Source organism: Staurois parvus, unplaced genomic scaffold (assembly GCF_062004578.1).
Source record: "Staurois parvus isolate SC_StPar_1 unplaced genomic scaffold, SC_StPar_1.0 ptg000059l, whole genome shotgun sequence".
In the NCBI taxonomy this organism is placed as follows: domain Eukaryota; kingdom Metazoa; phylum Chordata; class Amphibia; order Anura; family Ranidae; genus Staurois; species Staurois parvus.
Window position 1 is genome coordinate 316,026 of NW_028317855.1, and position 19,637 is coordinate 335,662.

Genomic DNA, 19,637 nt, shown 5'->3' on the forward strand with positions numbered 1-19,637 from the left:
GTTAAGGTCATCACAGAGGACAAGGGAGCACTCTTTACATCTGGAGGAAAAGGGACTCCCTCAGGACATGGTTCTGGCAGCTCAGTAGAAAGTTTTAAAAAAGGCCTGGCTTTTTTCCTAATTTCACAAAATATAACTGGATCCGAATATTATAGATAAAGTTGATCCAGGGAATATCTGATTTGCTTTGGTGGTCAGGAAGGATTTTTTCCCCCACTGGAGAAAATTGGATCATGCTTTATTGTTTTTTTAATTTTTTTTTGCCTTTCTCTGGATCAACTGTGAGTATAGGATTGTGCATAAGGAGGTTTTCTATTTATGTGTGATCTCACAACCAGTTTCTGTCTAAAGAGCATGCTGGTAAACCAGCATCCGATCAGCACTCTTAGCAAATAGCTGACCAGTGTGTTCTGGTGGGGGGTGCCCCCCCTATGAGAACACAATAGCACAGCAGGGAAATTGCTGTACTAACATTGCATAGTTAATACAGAGACCTGCTCAGTTTTTTTTTTTTTTTTTTTTTTGATTTTTTTATTCATTCAACCCACTGGGTTAAACTAAAAAAAACTTACTATGTGTACCAGGCATGAAAGATTGGTTGAATCCATATACATTTCCAGTGTTAGTAAAGTATACACTCCCCTAATTTCCCTAGAGTTTAAATATATTTAGGTTGTAAGCTGTAAAAGTGTATATTAAACACATTTTCATCTGTGTTCTCATTTAACAGGTGGTATCACCAGAGTGTTGCGATGACATAGCTGTTAAAAAAGATTTTATTTTTGTACGCTCATTTAAAGATGGCAAATTGTAAGTAAGTTTTTTTTTTTTCATTTTTATTGCTGGCAGATATATTAACAAGTAGTTGATTCTGACAACTTTTGTTGATTTTTACAGATTTTCTGTAGTGAAAACAGATATTCGAGACATTGGTGATAACTCTCTTAAAACTGATTGTGTTTTAAAACCAGGTAAGAGCAATTTGCTAAAGTGACTATTTTTCTGTTTCAAAGAATGGGGGAATTTTAACAGCAGATCAAATAAACTGTACCAATCACCTCTCTAATCTCTTTGCCTTTAAACACTCCACATGTACTGTGTAATAGAAGAAAAGCAGTAAAATTGAGAACTTAAGAAAAATGTTTGTATATCTTTATCGATTTTTGCATATATATGCATCGCCATATTATTTCTATAGTATGTAAAATATACTGTACACTTTTCTTTCAGAATCATTGCAACTGTATTTAGCATTTTTATTACTCACTGTCGGACTGCTTAACCACATTGTAGATAATCATTTAGTGAATAAATACTGATGTTCAAATTATACTATCGTATTCTTTTCTGTAGAAAGTAACATACAAGTAGCATTTGCATTAGACATGTAAATATGTTATATTTATTGAAAGGGGGGAGAAAACCAAAAGGGACACAAACAAAAGCAAATACCTTGAAGAGGTCACTATATAAAACCTGACCCTTCTCCACTCTATCCAAAACTAAATAAAATATTCTGGCTGGAGCTGGGCTTTAAAATTATGTATTTTCTAGATGTTTTATCGTCTTCTGAAAAAGAACACTTTTTTTTTTTTTTTTTTTTGTACCAAAATTATATTTTAACTGACATTTGTGTATATTGCAAAGCGTATGACCATGCCATGGAATTTATAAAAAACAAAGCAGTACCCACCACCTGGAAAACTGAGTTGATAGAAGAAAGTTCAAGTAGTGAAACAGAAGATGAAGATGGGGAGACAAAAGATGATCAAGAAAACAATAGTGCTGAAGAGGAGGCGAGTTTCTGTATTTTTTTTTTTCCTTTAGGCAATGGATTTTGTTTTATTGTGTAATATTTTTGCCAATATGAATGGTTTAATGTTTAATAAGGATGGGGAAAATAATATAAGTATGTAAAAGCTTGATTCACCAGTTTGAACTCAATCAAGGATATAGTCTCCAGGCTTAGGGACCCCAGCTGTACATTGCTATAAATATATTTTTAACCATACTTCACCTTATTCCACGCAAACTAAAATAATCAGCAGTCAAGAGGGCAAAAAACAATGTAATATAAATATGTAACATTTTTTTTTTTTTTTTTTTATTGAAGAATTACCATTTGTGTTAACCGCTTCCATACAGGGCACTTTTACCCCCTTCCTGCCCAGGCCATTTTTCAGGTTTCAGCGCTCTCACACTTTGAATGACAATTGCGTGGTCATACAACACTGTACTCAAACTAAAATTTTATCATTTTCTTCACACAACTAGAGCTTTCTTTTGGTGGTATTTAATCACCACTGGAGTTTTTATTTTTTGCTAAATTAACAAAAAAAAGACCGAAAATTTTGAAAAAAAAACAAATTTTTCTTTTGTTTCTGTTATAAAAGTTTGCAAATAATTGTTCTTCATAAATTTAGGCCAAGATGTATTCTGCTACATGTCTTTGGTGAAAATAACCCAAATTAGGATGTATTATTTAGTTTGTAGGAAAGTTAGAGTTCACAAACTATGGTATATATCTGAAAATTGATCAATCCTGCAGTACTGACGGCCAATCTAATTTCTTGAGGTCCAAGAATATCAGAACAGTACAGATATCCCCCAAATGACCACTTTTTGCAAAGTAAACCGACATATTTCATAAGAGGCATGGCAAGTTTTTTTAAGTTTAATTTTTTTGTCATTTTTCAGAAAATGTAAAAATTAAAAAAAGTCACAATTTTTTTTTTTTTACATACTGTCACTAGTGCAGTACAGTGTCATCATATAACAGGCATGGCGGTGATCAGGGACACTGACTGGTGACACTACGAAAAAAAAATTTTTGATCCTTTTTTTATTTTTTATTTTTTTTATTATTTTTATTTTTTATTACATTTTTTTTCTCTTTTTTTTAAGATTTGTTTTCCATATTTCACTATGACCAAAGTAGTATAATGTTACCATAGTAACATTGTACTACTTTGGGGAAGTGATCAGTATTTTTTTTTTTTTTTTTACACAATTTGCTTATTGCAAAGAATTACTTTGCTATAAGCAAGCATTTACCCAAATGACATCGATTCACTTTTTTGTGCTTAGCTGTGATTTGGCCACGGCTAATCGCATGACACAGCTGGGCTGTGATTGGCCCAGCTTGTGCATGTGATGGCTGTGACCATTCACAGCTAGACACACTTGTATACAGTGGATGGCATACAAGGAAGCCATCCATTGTATACAACTGCCATGTGACCTGCTGTGATTGGTCACAGCAGGTCACATCGTACTGGAAACGGGGCCAGTACACAGATCTGTCATCTGCCGTGTCCGATGTACACGGCTGGTGACAGGTTGCTCCGCAGAGCGGCCCTGCGGGCAGGCGCACTGCGCATGCCTGAAAGGACGCCATATGGCGTCCACCCAGAGGGACGAGGTGTTTTGCCGTCCACCTTTGTGCTAGTGGCCTGGCGGGAACCGGTTAATCACACTAGGCTAGGAGATACAGAGGTATCAATATTTAAGGCAGCATAGTTCATAGTTGGTATAATTAAGACATATAACACAATATGGAAAACAATAAATATCTAACACTGATAATTAAAACCAGTATTTCTCCAGTTTGCAATACACCCTGTGCTAAATTATTATGCAAATTATATTTTTCTCATTTACCTAAATAATTGATGTAAATAACAGTCAGCATAATTCTCATGTTATCAACTATTAAGAGTACAATTCAAATTTTATTGAACAAACCTCCTAATGATAACAGTATTTTTTTTAAACGTAAAAAACTTTAAATGCAGTGTTCCAAATTATTACGCACAGTAAGTTTCAAAACACTTTATAGGTTGTAAAGAACTGGAAATGGTCATTTGTTGTGTTAGCTTTTGATTTCAGTAAATATACTGCAATTTCAATCAAACTTTTAACAACATTTTAACTTTTTAAACGTTTTAACAGGTCACGTTACATTTTAATTTAGGACCCCTTATTTGATAGCAGCTTCACAAGTCTTGCATCCATTGAACTTGTGAGTTTTTGGACAGTTTCTGCTTGAATTTGTTTGCAAGATGTCAGAATAGCCTCCCAGAGCTGCTGTTTGGATGTAAACTGCCTCCCACCCTTATAGATCTTTTGCTTGAGGATGCTCCAAAGGTTCTCAATAGGATTGAGGTCAGGGGAGGATGGAGGCCACACCATGACTTTCTCTCCTTTTATCCCCATAGCAGCCATTGATGCAGAGGTATTCTTTGCAGCATGAGATGGTGCATTGTCATGCATGAAGATGATTTTATTACGGAAAGCATAGTTCTTGCTTCTGTACCAGGGAAGAAAAGTGGTCAGTCATAAACGCCACATACTTTGCAGAGGTCATCTTTACACCTTGGGGGACCCTAAAGGGGCCGACCAGCTCTGTTGCCATGATTCCGGCCCAAAACATGACTCCACCACCGCCTTGCTGACGTCACAGCCTTGTTGGAACAGAGTGGCCGGCCACCAACCATCCACTACTCCATCCATCTGGACCATCCAGGGTTGCATGGCACTCATCAGCCAACAGGACTGTTTGAAAATTAGTCTTCATGTATTTTTCTGCCCAATGCATTGTGCGCATTGGTTAGTAGTGGCTGAATAGAAGGTTTATGCACAGTTGCAAGACTCTGGAGGACTCTACACCTTAATGTCTGTGGGACTCCAGAGGCACCAGCAGCTTCAAATATCTGTCTGCTGCTATGTAATGGTATTTTAGCAGCTGCTCTCTTGATCCGATGCATGGATCTGGCAGAAATCTTCCTCAATGTGCCTTTATCTGCACGAACCCATCTGTGCTCTGAATCAGCCACAAATCTCTTAATAGTGCGATGATCACGCTTAAGTTTTCATGAAATATCTAATGTTTTCATACCTCGTCCGAGGCATTGAACTATTTCACTCTTTTCGGCAGCAGAGAGATCCTTTTTCTTCCCCATATTGCTTGAAAATGGTGCTCTGCTTAATAATGTGGAACACCCTCCTTTAGTAGTTTTTCCTTAAATTGGGCTCTATCTAATTATCACAGGTGTCCGAGATTGTTTTCAGTGATCAAAAGAGCCCTGAGACACAATGCCATCCATGAGTTAAACTGAAAATCTAAATATTTAATCTTTGTGACCCTTAAATAGAATTTGCATAATAATTTGGAACAGGGTGTAGTTGTAATTTGTTATACTGTGGTAAGACGGAATCTTTTTTTTTTTTCTTGTGGGGGGGGTTGGTTCTTCAGGAAAAACTTGTATACGAAATGCAAGGATATATTTTTACCTATACTAGTTCATTGACTTGATCAGCATTCACATGACTGCCATCTCTCCTTCTTGTGTCTGAACAGCAAGGGTGGGGGTAAGACTAGTAATGATGCTTTGCTGTGTTTACAGCTTTACTCCCTACAGGATCTGCTGGCAATCAACATCTGTGGGCAGGCCAGGAGGCATGGCTGCCAGTAATTACAGAGGCTGTAGTCTAGAAGAGAAGTTTTCTTTAAATTCCACTGTAGGAATTAATTGTAGTCCTTAGAAGGACTATAAAATAAGACTGTAAAATGTTCTCTAATCTAATATTTTTTTAAATATATGTTGCAAACTTTTATGTAGGAGGAAGTAGAACCATTTCCAGATGAAGGTGAAAATTTTTTACAGCAGCTCTACAAGTTTATGGAGGACAGAGGTGAGCATCTAAGATTTCATGTATTGTATTTTTTAAAGTGTTTTTTTTTTTTAATGAAAAGTCATAACAATAATATTAATAAAATACACAAAAAAAATCTGAAGGTAATTTAGGTGCACCTGTAGTACAGGAGCCATACCACCAACCAGTTACAATTCATATTGTAGCATTGTGTGGCCTCAGTAAAATTAACTCTGTTTTGGTGCTCTAGTGTTATATGCTTTTAAATTGGTGCTGTAGTAGGACTGTAGTTAAATTTTTTTTATATCACAACATATTTACACAATTGTTTATCAAACATATTTTCAGTAAAAAATACACTAAAATGAATTTAAGTGCAAACATAATATAATACACATTTTTGTTAAAATATAAAAGAATGTGATATTTCAAGTAAATAGATACCAAACATGTCAAGCCTTAAAGTTGTTTGTGCTTGTGAAATTGTGAGACTATGGTACCCAAAATTTTCCGTAGGCAATGCTTTATAAGCCTCTACCGATTATGTTTAGAGTTGATCATGAATTATTGCTCTCTCTTTCATTTGCGATGATACAGCACATGTGTGGCGCAATTTATGCTTACATACATGTATACACCCTATGCTGCAAATATAATAATGTTTATTTGGTTTATTGCAATGTGTTTTTGTTTTTTTTTTTTTTATTTACTTTAACTTTATTGCTCTCACAAGGGGGAAAAAAAAGTATCCTATGTGATAGCCTGGGCAGGTGACAGGTTCTTTTTATGGAGACATTAGGGGTCTATTTGAACCCTAATGTCTCCCTGCCCTCCATCACAGATAATAAAGCACAGATCATCATTATTGTGTTGTCTTCTTATCCCCATACAATGTTATGTATGTACTAATGTGCAATTTGCTGCTGTATTGTTGATTGATATGCATACTACTTACTTGTGAACTTACTGTTGTAAACTGCCTGCTCTGAAATCGAATACTTTTTGTTTTTGTATTTCAATAAACTCATATTCTGATTTAAAAAAATAATGCATGTCACGTCCGGGTTCATTCATTGCAGGGGGTATCCAGGGAATGAATGTTGCAGTTGCTGCCGTTTCCCGTGGTCCCCTACTCCTTGGAGGAAATGGGAAGCCCGGCAACCACCACGCGCTCCAGTGGAGGGTGATGGGGTGGGTTTGGTATCACCTTTGAAGCCCTATAAAAGTGATTGAGCAGCTTTAGAACCACCCAGATCACTTTTTACCTTAAAGCAGAGAGTCTGCTGTAAAATATCAATACCATGCTCACTGCTACAGCAGCTACAAGCTTGTTTTAATTCCTTGTATACCAAGCTGTTTGTAGATATATCCTTGGTAAACGGAATTAAACAGATCCTCTCACGAGATCATTCATTTTTGAATAATTTATTCCCATAAGATTATATATGCATTTACCACATTCTATGCATGTTATTTACCTGTAAAAGCCTACCTTATGTGCTCATCCAAAAACTGAAACTGCTGCTTTGTGCCACCATCTTGGATGTGATGTCAGCAGACTCACAGCTGTCAAATAGGGTGACAGTGGGTAATGTTTTTTTTTTCGCTTCTACCCTGGCTGCTACATAAAAGGTGGAAAGGCAGAGGACCGAAGCCAGTGCAAAGTTTAGGCACTTGCAGAAGAGAAGAGGGCTGTGCAAAGCAGGCACTGATTTAGGGAATAGACTAGTTCATTTTTTTTAGCAAGTCCAAAGGAATATTGCAAATAAATAAATGTATGGATAGGTAATGAGTTTTTTGTGCCTGTACCTGCAGTTTTTTTAAGTTGGAGACCAAGTCTCTTTAATGTGATTTGTACTTTGAAGCATACTCCGCAGTCTGTCAAACTCATTTCACCCAAGATAAGGAAATGACTAGCAGCAGGCTTAGTTAATTCATGTATGATAGCATGAGATCCCACCTTCCTATTTCTTCCCTGGCATTTTGGTCTCATTGGCTCAAACCTTAGAGCTTGGTAGCTTGACTAAGTTACAGTTGCCTGCAGTATAAATAGAGACTATCCTGCATTTTTACCAGGATTTATGTAATGTAATACTTCTTGAATACAAACCTCTTGTATTTTGTTTATTTTTACCTAAATCAATTGAAACTATTGTAAATAGTTTTGTACTGTACACATCAATGAAAAGAAGTTCAATTCCTTGGAGTAGGAGTACATACAGACTAAGGAATTCTGAATTCTTATATGCAAGTGTTTATTATTTACAGTAATGTAGGTTATGGTATGGTAACAGGAAACAAAATGTCACAAAGGAGGGATGGTAGGGTAGATGGTATGATGATGCTTTTAAAATGTGCTTTTTTTTTTTTTTCTTTTAAGGAATTTATAGTGTTTTTGAATATTTGTTTATTTAAAAGTACTTAGTTTCCCAATGATGATGTGTATTCATTGCAACTGAAAATATTTTATTACTTATTATAGTGTCCTCCTATGTATTCATATTGATTTCATTCTTATCAATAAAAAGTTCTATAACAATAATGTCCATTTGATGTTTTTATAGGAACACCAATCAACAAAAAACCTGTACTGGGATACAAAAATTTAAATCTGTTCAAATTGTTTCGCCTTGTACATGAACTTGGAGGGTTTAATAATGTAAGTGGCATAGTATCACAGATAGCAGATACAGAAATTTAAACCTATTCAAATTGTTTTGTCTTGTAGATGAACTTGGAGGGTTTAATAATCTAAGTGGCATAGTATTACAGATAGCAGGGAACTGGTTGTTGTATCTTTGGGAATAGAAAAATAGTGGAGTATCATATTATCAGTTAGTGGTAAATGGCTTTCACTGTGGTTCAACAATGAGGAGCATTTAGTCTTCACCGAAGCCATGGAGGTTTTAGATGGCATGCAGCAGGACAACTCCCAATAGATGAAAAATCAGCCCCTAGGAAAGCACCCCAGGATAGCGATATCAAGCATGATGTAGGCCGTTTACAAAATAATCTAGAGTGGGTGACTGGGGACGAAGAGAAGGCAAATTTATTAAATACCTTCTTCAGCTCTGTGTATACAAAGGAGCATGGGGGAGCTCTTGTCCATAATGGGAATGGTATTGACACAGCTCCAGATGATCCACATTGGCTCACAATTGATATGATCCAAAAATATTTAGAATAAAGGTGAATAAAGCACCTGGATGGGTCCTTAAAGAATTGTCATTTCAAAGCCATTGTTTCTACTTTTTAGGGACTAGTACAACTGGACTGGCATAAGGCCGATGTGGTGCCTATATTTAAAGAGGGGTCAAAATCATTACGTCGCTGGTCCTTGTTGGGTATATATGCTATGTTAGTTTTTTTTTTTTTTTTTGTATGCAGCCTGTGGGCTGAATGAAAAAAATGAGAAGAAACCTCTGCCAGAAAAAGTGTGTAGTATGCCCAACATTAGAATATACCGCCCTGCATCCACCCACTTCTAATGGTGGGCACACATTAGGTCGCACGGTGCAACAGGCGCCAATTCCAAGATTGTATAAATGTCTAAATAGTGGTACGCTTGAATAAAAATTGTCCACGTATAAGTGGTACCCCGTATGGAAAAGGGATGACACCAAGTCCCAAACTATCTTTCCACTACTCCCCATGTAGTCTGGGCATCCAGGGGGCTCCACGTGACTATCTTGACCCCATATCTGGCACGCTTGCTGAGGAGAAATTGTTTGAATGCAAGGCTGCCAGAAAAATTAATGAGGGACTCCTCAACACAGATGTTTTGCTGGGGAGTATAGACATCTGCAAATTTTTGGTTAAGGTTATTTACAAGGGGCTGAATTTTGTGGAGTCTGTCAAATTCAGGGTCACCCCGAGGACGAGAGAGTGTGTTGTTGTTGAAATGCCTAAAGCACATTATATTCTCATATCTTTGCCTGGCCATGGCAGCAGAGAACACGAGCATATGATGAATCGGGTCTGTGGACCAATACAACCACAAATTTTTTTTTTTTTTAGTAATGCCCATGTTGAGGGTTAGGCCCCAAAAAAATATAAATTCAGAAACCGTAATGGGTTTCCATGCGAATGGTCTGGCAATGTTTGAATTTGGGTTGGCAGCGATAATTTTTTGTGCATATAAATTGCTTTGATCCACAAGCAATGCATGCAGATCTTCCTTGAAAAACAGCTCCTAAAAATCAAGGGGAGTAGTTAAATTTGCTGTTTCCACCTGAGTTTCGGATTGGGCAGTGAATGGCTAAAGTACGGGTGCTGCAGAATTTGTGGGCTGCCAATCAGAATTTGCAAGCACATCCAGAAGGATACTAGGGGCTCTACGGGCCTGTGTGCGAATTCTTGGTGGTTGCGGGACAATATTTGTGCTTGCCACCGCACCAGCTTGTACTGCACTTATGGGACTCGCCACGTCACCAAGTGATACTGCTTTGCTGGTATGTGAAAGATCAGGATGTACTAGGCTGCTGGTGCTCGCCAGTTCACCAAAAGGTAGAGCAGCACTAGTACTGGCACTCTTCTGCTTATGATAGTCATCAAAATTTACCAGCAAGTGCTAGCAGAGATCAGACCTGATTCTGCGAAAACTGTGGTTTTGTGTGCAATGTATCAAGTGACAGTGTCCTACTGACACTGCACTTGCAAGGGGAGAAGAGGGGGGTAAGCGTAGGGGCTAAACGCAGATGCTGGCATGTTAACACTGGTATAGTGCGGATCTGATCAAAGATATTGATCTGTTCAGATACTATACTAGCAATGGAGGTTTATTGTGTATAAGCGTGTTCCTGGCAATCAAGGGGTTAAATGTGATTACTGGTGTACTGATTGACAATCTGACGTTATCTGGGAGGGACGTGAAAACCAAGGGAGCGCGAATCATGTATATATACCCACCCATGCCACCCTGTAGCAGTATTTCTGCTATAGGGTGGTCAGGAAGCAGTTAAAGAAGTGGTTTGCGTTACGGCGCTGAGTTACTTTGACAATTGCGCAGTCATGCAACGCTACACCCAAATAACATTTTTTCCATACATAGAGCTCTCTTTCGGTGGTGTTTGATTGCCTGTGCGTTTTTTATTTTTTGCGCACTAAAAAAAAAAAAAGACTGACAAGAAAAAACAATATTTCTGGACGTTTTGCTATAAAACATGTCCAGTAAAAAAAATTTAAAAAAATCAAATTTCATCATGAATTTAGGCCAAAATGTATTCTGCGACATGTCTTTGCTAAAAAAAAATCCCAATACGTGTAAATTAATTGGTTTATGTGAAAGTTATAGCGTTTACAAATGGCGGTATAGGTACTGTTTTTTTGGGGGGGGGTTTATGGTGGCGATCAGCGACTTATAGCAGGACTGCGGTTGGCATTCTGACACTGGGGGGAATGGACTTGGTGTCACTGACATCCCCAGTGACACCAATACAGTAATCAGTGCTAAAACACTGTACTAATGGCACTGGGCAAGAATGGGTTAACATGAGGTTCAATCAAAGGGTTAACTGTGTGATGGGAGTGTTTTACTAGGGGGCGGGGGTGTTCTTTACTGTAAGCACACTGCTCTGGATGGCTGTGCACAGGCTTAAATAATAAGTTCACCTTTTAGACAAAAATGATAAATGCATGTTTTTTTCCAGGTTTAAAAAATGTGCATTTATTATTTTTGTCTACAGGACGCTGCAAAGCATTGTACCAGCGCTGATGCCATGCAGGTCTCCTGTCAGAATATCTGCTTGCCATTTGAAATGTACGAGCAAGCAGATATTATAACAGGAAGCTTCAATGAAATACCACGGCGCTCCACAGTGCTGTGGTATTTAATTGTAAACTACAAGCTGACAGCCACTAAGGTTGTCGGGACTTGCAGTTCATTCATTCACGGAAGTCCGTGAATTAATGTTGCGGTCGTGTGGGCGCTGTTTTCAAATTTTGACACATGGTATGGGGAGACTTCTCCCCGTACTGTCTGTCAGCGGGAGGGGGGGCTGCAAATATGGCAACATGTTACATGCTTCCCTAAAAATGGGTGGAACATAATCGCAAAGGTGAACTTATTCTTTTATTTTTTTCTAAAATATTTTTTGAAGGAACTATCATTCTGGTACTTAATTTGTTCATTTGGTTGTATTATATCATTGAATTTTTTTCTTCATTTTTGCACGATGAATACTTTAATATTATAAGTTTGTACATTTATTTTTGGGGTAACGTGATTCATTTTGTTTTGAGATCAAGTCGGGATTTATGTAGCTGCACTACACCTACAGTGGAGATCTTTGACCTCTGCAAACTTTTATGGATTAGTATACTAGCACTAGTCTAATTTTACTTCTTTATAATGTGTATAGTTATATATGGCTTACATCTAGTTTTTATCAATTTGTGCTAGCACCTTTATGATTTCTTTAATTATTTTGCGCTAGCACTTTAATTTGACTCCTTTGCTGCTAATTTGAAGATATATGTATATATATGTATCGAGCATCTCCGATGGGGGGGAGGGAGAACTGTTTGTAAACAATACAATTCTCTCTCCTGTCAGCTCCTGCACACTGATTTGCATGGCTGTACATAGCATAGCCATACAAAGCAGTGTGCTTACAGTGAAGCACTAACACAGCACACCATGTAAAAGGGCACACAGTTAACCCTTTGATCCCCCCCCCCATGGTAACCCCTTCCTGCCCAATGCCATTAGTTCAGTGTCAGTGCTTTTTATTAGCACTGATCACTGTATTCGTGTCACTGGGAATGTCCCGCCGCAGTCCCACTATAAGTCGCTGATCACCACCATTACTAGTAAAAATAAAAGATTTTTTTAAAAATCTCAGTATATATACCGCCATTTGTAAATGCTATAACTTTTCCATAAACCAATTAATTTACATGTATAGTGATTTTTTTTTTTTTTTTTAGCAAAGACATATAGCAGAATACATTTTGGCCTAAATTTGTGATGAAATTTGATTTTTTTTTTTTACTGGACATGTTTAATAGCAAAAAGTAAACAATATTTTTTTTCTCGAAATATTTTGTCTTTTTTTTATAGTGCAAAAAATTAAGACGCACAGACGATCAAATACCACCAAAAGAAAGCTCTATTCGTGGGGAAAAAAATGACAAATTTCATTTCGGTGCAGCATTTCATGACCGCGCAATTGTCAGTTAAAGTAATGCAAAAAAATGGCTTGGTCAGGAAGGAGGGGTATTTAGATATTATTTTGGTTAATGTTTGTTACATTACATTTTGAAGTGCTGCACTATTTGTTTTCACACACAAATAATTTATATATATATATATATATATATATATATATATATATATATACACATTGGTGGGATGTCTCTGTGTTTGAGCTGGTTATTATTCGCTCTGCATGGTGTCCCCATCAGCTACTCCATTTCCTGGGTCTTCTCAACCCGTCTGCAAACTGGATTTGACGTCACAGGAAGTGACGTTCCTCCTTTACCGGAAGTTGCTGCTTGAATACACGCACATGCCTAACTTCCTATTTTCTGCACCCTGCTGGGCGATCCATGCCATTTTTTCCTGATTATCAGTGTCAACAAACTTATCCTATAGGGGAGCACTGAAAAATTCTCAAAGAACTGGTCTAAAGATGCATCAACTACACTGCATGTATTAATTCGTTTTGCCTGGTAAGAATGCACACATATGCAGGTTAATTGATCTGTAGATTTTATTTCTAAGTTATATATATTTTTAAACACATTTTTAGCATTTCTCATTTATTTGCATTGTCATAGATATAGTTGTGTGGTATATACAGATCAAATATTGATTTTAATTTAACATGTGCCATAACTGCAGCCAGCTGTATATGGTTTGGGTTATCCCACCTCTGAGTGGAAGGTGCTTTCACAATATCATGTGACCTCATAATTTGTTATATTAATACAACAAATACAACATCTAAGATTGGCTCTGAGGAAGAGGAGATCACCCCTTGAAACACGTCATCCATCCGGAGGGTTTTCTCGCATTTGGGAACTGATTTGGTTGCTTTGGACCTTGATACGCTTTTGTTACCACAGTTGTTTGTTGGTATATCTGCTTTGGATTTAATAAAGTTATTGCTCAGATAATGCACTAGGCTGGTGCACCCTCTTTCCCCTTGTTTTACAGTAATTTTTCTTCTCTAGTAGTAATTTTTTATAGAGATCATATAAGAATTTTAGAAGAGAACATAGGGAAATAGGGGTGGGTAGAAGATTTGAAGAGAAAAATAGCGGAAAGTTGATGAAGAATGTGTACTAGAATAGACAAAGACCGTAGGGGAAGGGAGACACAAAAAAAGGGGGAGAGGGGATTATGGATTGTCCAGATACCTCTGCCCCCCACCTCAATGTCCAAAGAACCAACTCTGTGCATGTTAACAATAACCATGACTCAGGTAAGGCATCTGATCTCTATAGAAAAACCAGGCTTATGCAGCATTAAAGTGTTACTAAACGCAGGACCCTGCATTCACTATATCTGGTCTCCCACAGTACAGAGAACATGGAAATTCAATTATTTTAGTAAATATAAACTGCTAAATACCTTTTCTCATTAGCAGTATATAGCAGTCTTGTGACTTCTATCAGTATCCAGCCGAGCACATGTTAAAGCTTGTAGGAAAAGTTTTCATTTTGCTCTAGGAGGATGCAGAACCCCTGACCTCTGTCTTATCTGTGCTGGTTGGCCATGTGCTGATCACATGCACTCTCCCAAGAAAGAAAAAAAAGCCTCTAGCAGTAGATGAGATGGGGACACTGGAAGAAGGGGAGGATCAGAGAAGACAGGATTAAACAATGTTTTTACACAATACAGAGGATTAACTCCTTAGGTTCCACAGTGAGTATAACAAGCATGCTCTACTGCATATACAGACTGATTTTACTGTTGTGGGTTTAGTAACACTTTAATGAGGTGTTTAAGTAGTGATCCTTTGTTTTTCTTTATAGAAAGCAGAGTATTATGCAGAAAATATGCTGCATCATTACACTCAGCTGCCACTTTATAGGGTACAACTTGCTAGTACCTCGCTAGACCCCTTTTACCTCATTGTTTGTGGCATAGATTCAACAAGGTGTTCGAAACATTCCTCAGAGAGTTTGGTCCATATTGACATGAGATACTGTTGCCATTCTATCATCTCAAACCAGTCTGCCCAGTCTCCTCTGACATCAACAAGGCATTTTTGTCCACACAACTGCCGCTTACCAGATATTCTCTCTTTTTGGACCATTCTCTATAAACCGTAGAGATGTTTGTACATGACAATCCCAGTAGATTGTCAGTTTTTTAAATGCTCAGACCAGCCTGTCTGGCACCAACAACCATGCTCAAAGTCATTTAATCCTCTTTTTTCCCATTTTAAAGCTCAGTTTAAACTTCAGCAAGTCATCTTCACCACCTCTAAATGCATTAAGTTGCTGCTATGTGATTGACTGATTAGCAATTTGTGTTACCAAGCAATTGAACAGGTGTACCTAATAAAGTGGCTGGTGAGTGTACATCTGTAAGGATCTTAACTGTAAGGTCTACAGAATTCCTTCAGCTTAGGACACTCCCAAAAAATATGTAATAGGGTTTCCTCTGCCTCCATACTTCTCCCAACAACCGTTGCACTATTGTGGAAACATTAGATGAAGGACACTTGGAGACCTGTACTATCTGGTTAGTAGTTTGTAGCTATTCTTTTGATACTTACAAGTGATGGAAACCTTGTGTGCAAAAAGGACTATACAGTCTTTTTGCACAGGAAACTGATTTAACTGTAGTCAGGCTCCATTCACACTTGTGCGGCTCCAAAATCGTGCTATTTTCATTGTGACTTTGATGCAACTTTGGATGGGTTCGACTTGGATGGGGCTGTTGACTGTTGCTCAGCTGTCACATTAATTACATTAAGATGCCACTTTCATGGGACTTTTGAGAGTTTATATTGCAGTCAGAGTAGTGAAGGAAACTTTTTAAAGTTGCTGCAAATTTAGCTCGCATAGATTTGAGCGGCTTCCATTGAAATATATTGGCTGCGAGTTGTCATTCAACTTTATGGGGTTTATTTAGTAAAGCTGGAGAGTGCAAAATCAGGCTCACTTCTGTATAGAATCCAATCAGCTTTTAATCTCAGCTTGTTCAGTTAAGCTTTTGCAATAAAACATGGAAGCTGATTGGTTTCTATGCAGAAGTGTGCCCAATTTTGCACTTTCCAGCTTTCGTAAACCTCCTATGTGTCCAAAGTCGCATTGCAAGTGAATGGAGCCTAAATCAAAAATCATTTAATTTTTCAATGCTTTGCCTTGTGTTAAAATAAAATGGCAAACCAAATGAATAAAACTGTGAAAAATGTTAAATATGGTTATAAAAGCTAAAGATTACCAAGGAGTTAGATAATACTTTTTTTTTTCATTTGTCAGGTAGGTTTGCATCCTATGCAGATCAAAAGTCACTACTAAGTCACTTTATCTGCAGATAACCAGAGTAAATACAAAGTAACTAAAATGTTACGTATATCTCTGAATCAAACATCTGAACTGTGTTTTTTAAATTTTTATTAAACAAGAATTTATACAAAATGTAAAGGTGGTCACAACATTTGGCTGAGAAGGCAGCACTGAGCAATAGTCACTTTAGCGGTACAGTATGTGGTTAGGCTAATAACACAGTCCAGTACTGCGCAATAAACACTTGGTGTTATGTGTCTGGAAGTATAGAAGTAAGAGGGTGGGGGAGGCCTCATACACCAGGCCCCAGGTAGGAGTTAAGGTGGGAGTGTGATTTAAAGAGGAGGGTCTTTAGCTAATAGTCAAGGTTGATACGACTGGATATTGCAAAAGTATTGTGCTATTAATTGATGAGTATCAACAGATAAGGTTTGAACTACAGGATAAGTTCACCTTGTAAAAAAAAATAACCCATTTTTTGCAGGTAAAATGGGTGGAACACGTAACATGTTCCCAAAGGTGAATTTATCCTTTAAAGATTTCCAGATGTCTAAAATGTATGAGCCTGTGTTTCTATTTGCAAGGAGTCCATCTATTCCATACAGAATAGGTACATGCTTTTCTATAAGCAATAAAATAGAAGCGGGTGAAGTAAATCCATTTTTGGACTTTTTTTTATCTTTGCTACAAGGGGTATTATAGTGAGCAGTTCTATACAGCCTTTGGAAATCTTGATTCCAGGGATGTCTGAGCTAAAAAAAAAAAAAGTGCCTACTATGGGGTTAAGGGAAAATCGTTCATTAGATATAAGGTGGCGTATCTACTATTGCAGTCCAAAATTGGTTGGCGACATAGCCCAAAGGCATGAAACAGGTTTCCATCTCTGTGTCACCATTTAAGACAACAGGAGGAAGATCTTAGTCCCATGAGAAGTGATCAGTGTGGGGATACGTGGTAGTCAGAGCATCATTTTGCAGTACTTTGCAGATTTGATTGTTCCCCAGGATAGTTGTAAGGATTTTAGAATGTCGTTCACCTGTAGCTAAGTCCATTGGATTGGGTCCATTTATTGTGTCCAGTTGTAATGGATGTATAGTCCAGAGGTTGTTAGAATAAATTAAAATCATGAGACTGCTTTCTGGTCTGTATTTTTTTTTTAATTTTTTTTCAGCAGCAATTGCTGCCTGGGAGGACGGGGCACGGTTTTAATCTTTTTTTGGAATGCATTCCATGCCCAGTGAACAGAACTGGTTAAAAAGGAACACACACCAGATTAATGTACACTTGAAAAGAGGCCAGGATAGTCAATTACAAAATTATATTGTTAAGCCCCCCTCCCCCATTCCCGGACAGGTGTTTAGTGAACTAAACGAATTTTAGAACCGTGATTTTTTTTTTTTCCTGAATAATGTTTTAAAAACACATGGATGAGGTATGTAACACACTGTAATGGATCAGGAATAATCACAGACAAAGTTGTACTCTACAAAGACGCCTAACTATGTTGTACACTACCACATTATTCTACAGGGTCTTGTCTCAGAAAATATATTTTCAGAGGTTGAGGTCACGGAACGGCCTTAAGGCATAGAGGTTAACAGCCAGTGCCGAGACAATGTTTTCTGGCACTCAAGGCAAGGGTGCAAAACTTCACTCTTAACCTTACAGGTGAGATGAATGAAGCCTGTAAATCTGCGCATACAGCGTTTAGGCAGACACAGGGTACAGACTTTTGCTGCCCCCTTGGCTTAAAATGGGCAAATTTTGATTCAAGAAAAGTTGGGTGTTGGGGATGGGGGGGGGGGGGTGAGTGGCGTGTTTTGATATAGTTAAACCACTATAATTTAGTAATAATCAGCATGTTAGGACAGAGGTGCTACAAATTAATTTCTAGTCCTTGAATTAGCTTCCTTCCAGCCCAAAGTTCTTCTTCGTTGCTTTGTTTCTGCATCGCCGTGTTGGACTGATATCCCACTTTTTTCTTGCAAGAGGAAGGGGGTAGGAGTCAAAGGAGAGGAAGTCATATTCATGGGTGAAGGTCTGCTTTAACATCATCGTAACCAAAATGTTTTGTTCTACCTGGACACAAAAATTATTTATAGCTCAAAGTGCAAGTTTTACTCTATGGCTTGTCTTCTTTATTAAGACACTGTAATTAGGTTTCTAGCACAAAGCATTTTTTTAGTTTGTTACCAAGGCAAACACAAATTTAAAAAGTTTACATAAGAACGGTAAAAAAAAAAGCTTTGTAAAAAAAAAAAAAAAAAGTATGAGGATTTTATTATAACTAATTTGGGGCTAAATCTTTATTTTAAAACCTTTATGGTTCTTCTTTTCAACTTACACATTACAGTAATTTTGAAATTAAGGCTTTAACTGTTGCTTTCATTTATAAATTAATAGAGAGTAGGATTTGGCTTTTACACTGGCAGCCCAGCCCTGCAGATTACTCTCATAAAGCTACTCGGACATCTTTGTCACTGTTATTAGGCACACTGTGAGTACTTCTGATATGAAGCGGGTAAGCTGTCACACTGACAGGGGAGCTTAGGTGAATACATCAGTAGAGCTATGCTCTTCCAGTGTAACTAGCCAGACTGCGCTAATAGTTTGCCAATGTGTTCTGCACAATGCACTAGACAGCTGGTGTGATGAGATGCATGAAAGACTTGTTATTAGGGCAGTTATAAGGCAGAGGCATAAGAGGCTCCTGCTGCCACTACACCTTTGCACCTGAGGCAAGATCCGATGCTTGACTCAGCCTCATAACTGCCCTACTAACAGGTCTAAGAACTCATTGCAGAGCAAAATGTAATTACTTTAAAACAGGATTTGCCATTTTCAGAGTGCCAATCTAAAAATATTGGAAATATGAAAAATTTCATTTTAGATTTATTTAGTGTTTTGGAGTACAAGCAGGAAAATACAGTGGTTCACCTCATAAATCCAGCATGTGTATGTACAAATATCCAGTTTTCAACGCTGGCACAAAAGCCAAGTCTTAGACAATTTTCAAGTTTTGATAATTGTGTTTTTATTTGCATACACAATTATTGCCTTTCAACTTTGTAAACCATATTTATGTCTGTTGGCTAAAATTGTATCTTTTTATTCTTAATTGTTACTAACATATTTTCATATATATATATATATATTGGGGGTTTTTTTGTTTGTTTTTTTTTTTTAAGATTGACAGTGGAGCAGTGTGGAAACAAGTTTACCAGGATCTTGGAATCCCTGTGTTAAATTCAGCTGCTGGGTATAATGTCAAGTGTGCTTACAAGAAGTAGGTGCAATCCTTTTTCTTTGTTTTTCATTGGATACAGTATAATGTAGTTGTTTTTATATGTTTTTGTTAAATGTTTGACTATTTACTACAGGGCAGTGAATCTGGCATTCACCAAACATTCTCTGCAAGTGAATATTCCAAGTGCATGTATCTTAAATGGCAGTGAAAAACAACCAGTGAATGTTTGGTGATAGTCACATTTTCTGCTATTTAAATATTCCCCTATGTA

General features: G+C 37.4%; 1 protein-coding gene across 5 annotated transcripts in view; it reads left to right on the forward strand.

The window, feature by feature from the left end:
- The window catches only part of ARID4B (AT-rich interaction domain 4B), an 851,761-nt gene that overhangs the window by 299,341 nt on the left and 532,783 nt on the right, over positions 1–19,637 (forward strand). For 4 of the 5 annotated variants that reach the window (XR_016311497.1, XM_089668527.1, XM_089668528.1 and 1 more), the window contains 6 exons: positions 731–810; positions 898–971; positions 1,648–1,796; positions 5,622–5,694; positions 8,220–8,314; positions 19,308–19,405. Coding sequence is in view for 4 of the 5 variants with exons in the window: in XM_089668527.1 (XP_089524653.1) it covers positions 731–810; positions 898–971; positions 1,648–1,796; positions 5,622–5,694; positions 8,220–8,314; positions 19,308–19,405 (569 nt within the window). In the remaining variant the exon portion in view is untranslated. Of the gene's footprint in view, positions 1–730; positions 815–897; positions 972–1,647; positions 1,797–5,621; positions 5,695–8,219; positions 8,315–19,307; positions 19,406–19,637 lie in introns of all 5 variants that reach the window. The other variant, XM_089668530.1, reaches the window with a different exon arrangement.